Raw genomic sequence first — 10,449 nt, forward strand, 5'->3', positions numbered from 1 at the left:
GGATGATGCTGAGGATGGTAGGAGCAACAGTAAAGTACATGTTCTTTTTATAATGCATAAAAGGCTCACATCTGAAGCTGGGTAAAGAGCAAGTTTTAAGAATTTTTTTAATTTATTGGCAGATCTGTACTTCTCTTAATAACATTTGTGGCTAACCCTGCTCTTACCTATACTGCCTGAGTTAAATTTGTCTGACCACTCAGTATAATAGTTCTTCCAATTGCAGTAAAGTTAATGGCAGCAGTCCAGTTTTTTTTACCAAGCTGGATCCAAGTAATTTCCTATTTCATGTTATCTGATGAAGGACTCGATTACTATTTTTCCAGCCTGCGGATATGGCCTGTTATGTTTATATTTCTTTCTGTTTAGAAACCTATTTCCCAGAAACAAGGAAATTTTTACCTTTCTCCTTCAGCTTAGCAGTCCAAGCAGAAGAGTTTCATTTCTGGCTTCTCTCCGCCAGTAATTTAAAGGTATTTAGTTACTCAACTGAGAGAGTACACTTTTCTTCAACAAAACCGTTTTCTGTCAAGCAAAATCCCGTTCTGTAGATGTGTTGTTACCTATTCTGGGTAGATCTGGGATTTTTTGATTTGATAACAATACTTTCAGAGCACTAATATGATGATGATAATAAAATATTGTGGTAGAATCCACTGTGGTAGTTTCATTGAATTTTAGGTTTAGTGACTTTTGGTTAGACATTACTAGATGCTTTGTATTTCTCTGTTTAATTGTCTTCTGGGTAATTCTTGAGTTTACTTGGGTTGTTTTTTTCATTTATTATTAATTATTATTATGAAGACATACTTTCTGCCTGAGATTACAATTTTATCTTTCTATTATCATTACTTTGCTTTTATATTTATGAGTTTATGACGAGTATGTGAGAAAAAGGTGGTTGGTGCTTCTTATTTTACCCAGGGTGTTTCTGTAGCAGCTTGTACAGTCCAGCCATCTTTTTATGAGGATGCAAAGGTATAGGCAGCTGCAGTCAGGTAAAAAGCAATGAGAAATAGCTCCTGAAAAAGACTTGCTGCCTGTAGTCCAGCAGGACCCTTACATCCTCTGCTACGACTCTCACCTGAACACAGTATTTTGAAGCTAGCATTAGGTTATTCACCATGTAAAATCTGCTTGCCTTAAAACATATTGATGTAACAGCATTTACAGCATTGTTGCTTCATCCTTTATTTTTCCAAGTTATGACTCGCTTGAATCTGTGCTGTTTATAAAATATGCTATATGATAATATTTCACAGACATCAAATGACCAAACTATAACATACCGAATGAATTGCCAGAGACATTTTAAAAACATATATATGCTTTATTTTTAATTTCTTGCTGAGAAATTTATTTGGTGAGGTGAGGTTCAGCCCCTGCTCCCAGGTAACGAGTATCAGGATGAGAGGAAATGGCCTCAAGTTGCACCCTCAAGTTTATTCCCTGCGAGGTTGATCAGACATTGGAACAGGCTGCCCAGGGAAGTGGTGGATTCACCATCTCTGAAAGTGTTTAAAAAAATGTGTGGATGTGTCACGTGGGGATATGGTTTAGTGGTGAAAGTGGCAGTGCAAGGTTAATGATTGGACCTGATCTTAGAGTTGTTTTCCAGCCTAAACAATTCTGTGATTCTAAGTTGGTCAGTTTTGAATCACTAAATAAACACATTTTATAAACAAGACAGTTTTCAAAGGGAATACTTAATCAGAATAAATTAGTTACAGAGTTGAGCATTGTTGGAAGTATTCTCAGTCCTACAAAAATATTTTCACTGAAAGCAAACTTGAGTAACTGTTCCAGCTGAGATATAATGCCATTCAATTACTTGGAATTACCCACATTCTTTCATTTTATCAGTTGTTTGCAGGATCAGATCTTGACTTGCTCTTTGAAAGTCTAGTAGGCACAGTATTTCCCAGTGTTGGTGTTGGTTGTTTTCCTGGGCTCTGACGGAGCAGCAGAGGGCGCAGAGCCAGGCGGCACAGCTCGCTGTGGGTCTCTTCCACCCTGCCAGGATTTCCCCGGCCGGGAATTTCCCACTCCACCTCGAGGAGAGTCTTTATAAAGCGCAGCCTGGAGCTGTTCTAATAAACTGTTGCAGAGCAGCAGGAGCGCACTGTGCTTCTCCACGGGAAACAGAAAGCAAAACTTTTGAATTTACTTTCTTTACCTAGTAGCAGCAATTACAAATGTTGAAACAGAAGGGAAGAACAAGCCAGGCCGTGCTAGTAATTTTGTACCTGTTAAGGACTGGTAAGCTGGGGAGGGGGGTTGGTGGTGCTTGCTTTACTTGTTTTTAACTTCGTTATGTGTGAACTGACCTAACATTTACTGTTTCATCTTTATTCCTTTTTGTTCCAGTTACTTTTTCATTTCAGTGAATACAACTGTCAATTAAGTAGTTCTGTCAAAATGTCAGGATGCTTTTTTTGACATTTACTTTGAGCTTTTTCTGTGCTCTGCAACGGCACAGTCATTTTCCTATTGAGTTTGCTCAAAGACAGTCTAGGAGTCAACTGCAGTATATCACTGCAGGTTTGATTTTTGCTGTCATTCCTGACAGTATCAGTTAAGTTTGGTACTAAATGTCCTGTTGAAAGTGTTCCCATAGTCGTCCTTGCTATCTTACTTACTACCTCTCCCCTCAAGTGTTGCAGAGGTTTAGAACCACATCCACCTGACCAAAAAAAAAAAAAGTTATATTGTGCCAATGCATTTATTTTCACTGACAGCACTGGGTTTATGCCATTTCATATAAGATCTGTCTGTTAGTCATCTGAGTCTGTATTATTCTTGACAAAAATAGCAATATTTATGGGGTATTTTGGAGATGTAAACCACTGTATGTGCTATATTAGTTGAACTTCACACAACTTTAAGTAAACTTGGAAAGTAAAGACTTCATGGCACAGTAGAACATGAGAAAAAATAGGAAAATAAATGGTGAGAAAGCTGCTGAGCTTATTTATGTTCTCCTTATTGTAGTTAAAGCTTTTGAAATGGAGATTATACCTGCTACGAGAATGGTTGCACAGATTGGGGAAACACATATGCTCACATGCAATACTACTGGCTGTGCATCACCAAGTTTTTCCTGGAGAACCCAGATGGACAACCCCCTGGGAGGAACAGTGGACAACTATAGGACATACTCTACCTTGACTATGAATCCAGTTAGCATTGCAAACTCTCATGCTTATCTGTGTACTGTCGTCTGTGATGAGAAAGAGAAAAAAGAGAAGAGTGTCAAAGTTGAACTTTACTGTAAGTAAAACTGTAAAATTCTCTTTTAATAGTACATGTTTATAAAAAAACCACTAATTGTTTTAGATATGGTGGTTGGTCGTTAACTTGTAATTCTAGGATAGCAAGTCTGCTATAGCTCAACATATATTTCCTTGTAAGATTCCTTTATCTGGCTGTTCAGGACACTTTCTCAGCCCTTTTCTGCTTAGCTTTGTGCACTGAGGATAGTATGTGCTAGTCTTATTTATTCTTATTCTTGGTAATGCTTGAAAGCCAAAACATTCACTCCCCAATGCACTCATAAAGCTGGGAAAAAAATAAATCAAAGCCTTTGCAGTTTGCAGGGGAATAATTCAGATGTCTAAACCTACCAGCACAGAAAACAGGATAAGACCAGTGTAGGGATTGCTCTGGATGTCTATATTTAGGCTGCTGTGTCACTGCCTAGGTGCCTTGCTGGATCTTAGTAGATCTTTTGTAATTATATTTCATTAACTGTACAAATAAAATTCCTGATAGTGTATGAACTGCTTATAAAAGATCTGTGTGTCTTCATATCAAGGTATGTCTTGTAATAAAGTTGACAGAACATCATGTTATGAACATCTCTAAACTCAACATGCTTAATGTCTGGATCTTGCTCTTATGTTCACCCTGGAATTCATCTCTGCCAGTCTAAAGAATTGATTTTATTCTTTCAGCTTTTCCCAGTGACCCTGTTATTGAGATCAGTCCGTCCTCAGTTGCTGGAGAACCAGTCACTGTCACCTGTAAAATTCCTGATGTGTATCCTTCTGATCATTTGGAAGTACTCTTAAAGAAAGAGGAACATGTTCTTCATGAGAAAAATTTTTATGAAGATGATAGTACAAATACAGAGACTAAAATTGTGACATATTCATTTAATCTCACGGCTGAAGATATTGGGAAAGAAATTGCCTGTGTGGCCAAGCTACCCATGCCTGATATGGACTTTGAACCCAAAGAAAGAGTATCTTCCCAGAAACTGAATCCAAACTGTAGGTATTTCACACAAAGTATGTTAAGTTTCCTGGAATGGGTTTACAAAGTGTGTGCTATAAATAGTTTATAATCTGCACTTCTTATCTATATTATTTATGTAAATGATCTGTTGTATTCAGCTGAATTCTGTTGTATTCAGTAGCAAACACTGAGTCATTAAATACCCATTGTTGTTCATGACAGAAGTTAGGCAATGTTTTAGTAACTCCTCTCATTCTCTTACTTTGGGCACTGCGGCTCAGTCAGAAAGTAAAGACCAGAAGAAAAATGACATCATGCAGATAAGCAAATGTTTTTAAAATTGCTATCCTATACTTAGGAATTCCAAGTTTATAGTCATAAACAATAAGGAGACCAAAACTAAAGAGTAAAAAAAAAATAAATTATACATATTTTTTTTATAGCTTAGCTTTCAAAGCTGCAAACAAAGTGTTGTATTAAATCTGGAAAAATTGTTCCACTGTGTTACTGGAATACATATTACTCATTTCTTTTTTGGCATTCTGTCAAATGTACCTCTAGAGGAGCTAGTGTTGAAGATGTGCGTGTCATTCTTCATTAACTTAGTGATCTTGTCTTTCTTCTGTTCTCTTCTAGTTGGTCCACAAAATACTATCATTATTGCATCTCCTGGCAACTCCCCAATGGAAGGAGACTCTCTAAACCTCACTTGTATGACTGACTGTAACCCGCCACCACAAATAGTGTGGAGAAAACATTCAGCTGACAAAAGCATTCAGCATCTGACAAAAACCAGTGTCCTTTCTATTCCCCATGCCCATTTCAGTGATTCAGGACTGTACGTCTGTGAAGTAATTAATCTGGTAACTAATAAAACAGAGAAGGCAACTGTGGACATTGTTATACAAGGTACAAGTCTGCTTGAATTTAGCTTGTATTACTCACTACCCAACTAACAGCTGCCTGTTAGGCTGGAAGATGCTGAAACACTGAAAATTAGGAAATTGTGGGGCCTTCCTTGTTATATATTCAGGTTGCCCAGGGATGTTGTGGCTGCCCTGACCCTGGCAGTGTTCAAGGCCAGGCTGGATGATGCCTTGAGCAACCTGATCTAGGACACTTCCCACAGTGCAACGCCCAAAGTGATAAAAGAATCTGAGAACATGATGGGAGGGCGCAGTGTTATTTCCTTGAAATATTTCACAGGGACATCACAGTGTCCTTTGAACTAGTTTTAGTCATTAGTAATAAATTTAATAATCACTTAATAGTAAAACTATTTGGCCATTTAATAATGTTGTTGTATTATTTCGGCTACTACTGTTTCAATAGAGCCAAAAGTCTCAGATGGAATCTGGGATCAAAACCAAAATGAACATATCCTTGGGCGAGCAATTCCTGTTTCCTTAAAACCCTCTCCATCTTTAGAACTTTTGCATCACTGTAACACATTTTTCTTTTGTCATGCAGGTGCTCCAAATGTTACAGAACTCTCCATTGAGCCTTCTAGAACAGTTCAAGAAGGAGAAAATGTTTCTGTAAAATGTTCTGCTGAGAGTAACCCTCCTCCTAAGATTATTTTAAGGAGAAAATCTGACAGTGCTGACATTGGTCCTTACAGTGAGGGGAGTATTCTCCTTCTTCCATCTGTGACATTCCTAAGTGGAGGAGACTATGAATGTGTAGCAGAAAATAAGTTTGGGAAAAGTAAAAGTGAAATAACACTTAATGTGGAATGTAAGTATGTGTAAAGTTTTCCTAGTCATTTAAAAATAGTTAATTCTTCACTTCCTTCAGTGGTAAATGTTATCATCAAATTAAACAAAACCCTGTGAGTACAAAAAAAAATCAGCATAGACCTCTGCTGAAAGAAAGGAGCAGTGCTGATGACCGAAACAAAGTCTTGAAATCTTTAGTGCAATGACAGTCAGGATCTGGATGAGTGAGAAACTTACCTGCCTCTTAACGTTCTTGGTTAGAAGTACTTGGTTCATATGTTTAGGCTGTGGAGGGTTTGTATGGAACTCTGGTAGATTGTGCTTTGCTTTTTATGAAAATTAAAAAGAAGCTAACTTTGGGAGGCTGACAACCTGCCATCCAGTAGGACATGTTGGATCCATCTCTAAAAAATCCAGTAATGATTAACTGTAGGACTCTTCCTTTCAGATGGGCCGAAGAACACAATGATCTCTGTCATCCCTACTACTGCTGTTAAAGAAGGAGAAACTGTGACAATGAAATGTACTAGTTCTGGTAATCCATCTCCTGTGATCTCTTGGAAGAAAAAGGAAGCCACTGGGGAGTCTGCGAAAAGTTTCAAAAATGCAACTTTAACTATACAGAACATAAAAACTCAAGATCTGGGGCTTTATGAATGTGAAGCTTATAACCAATTTGGCAAAGAAGCAAAAGCTGTGAAATTACTTCTTCAAGGTTTGTAGAACAAAACAGAAAACAAGTTTTTTGTTTTATGTATTTTAGGTCCAGATCTCCTTCTGTGAAGGATGAGGTAATTCTGTCTTTGATGCCAAAGGAGTTACAAGGAGGTCCTAATGTCATTAAGTCATTTAGGAAGCTTTAAACCATGAAGTGTGAGATCTGCCCTAGCACAGATAGCTTATGTGAAGTTCTTATGTCAGCTGAGCTTCCATCACTCCTTCCAATTGGCAAATGTATGCACGAGGCTTAGACACTATGCAGTGCCTGTATTTTCTTCCAAATAGGTCTCAGTGGCTATCTGCACATGAAAGATTCAAAGAGAAACCACATGCTGAAACATCTCTGTGGAAGCACAGTATTGCAGCTCCTTGGCTCTCCTCTAAGTTCCAACTCTGCTCTTGCAAGCTGCATTTAAGCTATAGCAAATGCTGATTCCTCAATTTATATGCAACAATAGTGAAGTTTAGATTTCAGGAGTGAGCAGACTTCTCTACTTTAGCCCTACTGCTTCTGTCTATTGCATAGCAACAGTGTATTGCTTCGGGATCACTTCTGCCACTAACCCAGTTTTTTCCCCTATCCTTCTCTATTTTTGTAGCTGCACCAAAAAATACACTTTTGATTTCCCCTTTAAGTGCAGTGATTCAAGGAGAAAGAGTTACCATCCCCTGCACATCTGTTACATCCCTTCAGAGTACTCTGTAAAAGAAAAGAGGTGATGGGTTCACAACCCTTGAAACAGTAGATGGCAAATATACCATAGAGAAGGCTCAGCTAAAGGACACAGGAAAGGCACATGCATACCATTAATGAAGTGGGAGAGCAGGCTTAGCACACAGTACTTTATGTCAAAGGTTAGTTTAAATAACTACTGTACAGAGTTCATACTAGGATTTGTTTTAGACAGAGTGACATGTTCAGTTTCATTAAGGATGAATTATCATTAAAATAACTGAGATTAATTGCAGAAGTTCTTGTCATAAGTGGTAGGGTCTTAATGCTAATGAAAACTTCTGTCCAGAAATGACAGACTCACAGAATAATTGCTGCTTCAAAATTTTTCATAGTTCCACTTCCATCTTTGAAAACAGGATGTAAAATTGAGGAACCTAGTGAAAAACCCCAAACTATTTTAGTACTCCTTCCTTTGCCTTTTCTATTTCTCCTCTGTTGAAAGAGGACATCAACCTCTAGGTCCATTGGTCTGTGTTCTATCATGAACTCAAATGAATAAATAGTGAATTTAAAGTAAGAAAAAAGAAAAGGCTCCATGTTAAGTAAAAAATACGCAACATACCCCATCAATTGATAAAATGTTCTTTCTATCAGCAGTTGTTGGTCTCAGTGTGTGAAGGATAGCTGGTGACAGAGCAGTGTCTAAAGCTACATGCTCAACTATTTCATTGGGCGCATTAACTGGATTAGTATTCTGCGTATAAAAGCTGCTTATACCTCATGAGTTTTTCCTTGTTGCTAAATCTTACCTTGCATTTCTTTTCAGTTCCTCCTGAAACTATCACTGTGTTAGTATATTCATCAGAAAATGTTAAAGTATCACAATTACATGTAGCACATAAAGTAACCCACCATCAGAGGTGGTCCCGAAAAAAGTCCATCAGGAAAAACTGCTCTGCCATCAGTGAATAAAACCTTTATACTCTGCAATGTCACCAAAATTATACAGGCACGTCTTTGCTTCATGTTTTCAATAAGATTGGAAATAACATCACAGTGATTGAGATAGCTGTAGTAGGTATGTAGGTGTACTACCTTAAGCTAATTTTGTTTGTACTTTCTACTGAATTTTGTGTCAAGGTGAGCACAGCTAGTTCATGGCTAATCCTTGCACAACAGTACTTCAGTTAACCGCAAAAATCCCAACCAACACACCCGAAATCAACCCAAACAATAGAGGAGCTGATGAGACTAAACTGCAGTTATCCTCCTTTCAGTGTGGATGTTATTGTCTCTCTTACCCAAGCTGGTAGAGTAGCTTTAATGATAACACCAGAAGAAGGTGGATGCTGGCTGCATTTCTCTCCACATGCATGAACAGTGAGACTAATCCAGAGAAAGTTCTGTTTCACAAAAATATCTAAAGATTTGGCTTTTTAAACATGGTCTTCCCCTTGAGGCATTGTTTTCAGCAGGCTGAAATGTACCCAAATGTTTCCTGGGTAAAATATGTGGTATTCCTCTTGTATTCTTCATTAATTTCATGGTATTCTTCATTGCAGATGGTATCAGATGGGTTTGAACTTGCATAGCAAATCCAAGACCAAGATAGTGGCTAGAAATTAAAGTGTGTAATATGAAGTCACAAAAGAAAGAAGTATAAGAAAAACATTTGGAAATGTGCTTTGTGCATTAAGTCATAAGTAGTGTTCCAAGTGTAGGTTGTTAATAACACTGCGCTTACAGTGATGTATGTGTATCTGTTTCAATCAATTGTTACACAACTTTTTTCTCCTTTTGTTTCCATTTACAGCAAGATTGGAAGAGCCAGATCAAATGATACCATTGATTATTGCATTCTCCTCTGTAACAGCAATAGCAGTACCAGGAGTTGCAATTCTGATCTACGTGTCAAGAAGAGCAAAGATAAATGGATCCTACAGTCTAGTAAAAGCACTCAGGCTGAAAGTGTGATCACATGAATATAAATCTTTAGTTGATAAGAAGCAAATTTATTTATTGTTGTGACTGGTTCTACTCTTCCATAACATACGGTAACAAACAAGTGACTTAACAACAGCACCATGTGATAGCAAATGGATTTTTTTCAGGTTTTGTTAAGTATTTAGGGTTTTAAATTCAAGGAAAAGCTACCATCCTCTACTAGAAACTGGTAAATCATTTGTATTGAAGCATGCTCAGCAGAGTTCCGTGGAGAACTAAGTTTGTACATAGTGTATGATTTGTCTTATAAATAGGTTCAACTGAGTATCAGTTTGTAAAATTGCAGTCTCACTGCAACTGTACAGAGAAATTTTGTTAATTCAGATGTATAAATCAGCATTTCTTGAGCTGATCAGATGATATTTTATTTTGTATTACTCTACAGTGTGAATGTTTTTAATACAATTTGTCTGCTTGTGGAAATGGTTGGAAAATGTTGTCCTTTCACTGATACTGCCATAAAATCTCTACCTTCAGTAATAGAATCACTATTGCATTTCTAATTAATTTAATTTAAGATCTTGAGGTTTATTTGTGGAACCTTTTATTTTAAATGTTATTCAGAAAGTGTCTGGGGTTGTAATCTAGTTAGTTCTAGGACTGCTGAGGTATTTTTTAAGTGTTTAATCATTATTAAATCAATGTCAGAATTCTATTATTTTGTGGTGAGCCAAATCAGACCCTTCATGTAAAATATAAGCTGATGATAAATATGCTTTACAGATTTCCACTGTGAAATAAAACTACCCAAAGATTTTTTTTTACTAAATCCCCCTAGTGATTCTTGCTTAAGATGATGTCAAAATACACATTAACATGAAAGGAGCCAGTAAAAGTTATCCTTAGAAACAGCAGATCATGGGAAGCCCTAGCTGTAAAGGCACAAGCAAGGCCAGCAGTGACCTAAAGGCAGAGACAAGGGGGACAGGCAAAATCTGTGCAGTTTTGACAATAGTGCTTCAGTTGTTTCCTAAAGAAACACCATTCCCAAGCTGCTCACTGTGGAAATCTAAATTCATGCCTAAAAACTTTCCTTTTAATACAGAACCAGAGTCTGCATGATTCATCCTGATTAGTGCCTTTTTCACCACACAC

At 37.4% G+C, this 10,449-nt stretch overlaps 1 protein-coding gene across 1 annotated transcript; it reads left to right on the forward strand.

The window, feature by feature from the left end:
• Positions 1 to 3,029: 3,029 nt before the first annotated feature.
• On the forward strand, positions 3,030 to 9,605 carry LOC103809043 (vascular cell adhesion protein 1-like). The gene is made up of 6 exons (XM_009081853.1): positions 3,030 to 3,270; positions 3,954 to 4,271; positions 4,873 to 5,145; positions 5,707 to 5,973; positions 6,403 to 6,669; positions 9,164 to 9,605. Exons 1-6 carry the CDS (start codon positions 3,030 to 3,032, stop codon positions 9,322 to 9,324), a joined length of 1,527 nt encoding a protein of 508 aa, XP_009080101.1. The 3' UTR covers positions 9,325 to 9,605.
• The last annotated feature ends 844 nt before the right edge of the window (positions 9,606 to 10,449 follow it).

Source organism: Acanthisitta chloris, unplaced genomic scaffold (assembly GCF_000695815.1).
Source record: "Acanthisitta chloris isolate BGI_N310 unplaced genomic scaffold, ASM69581v1 scaffold24339, whole genome shotgun sequence".
Taxonomy (NCBI): Eukaryota; Metazoa; Chordata; class Aves; order Passeriformes; family Acanthisittidae; genus Acanthisitta; species Acanthisitta chloris.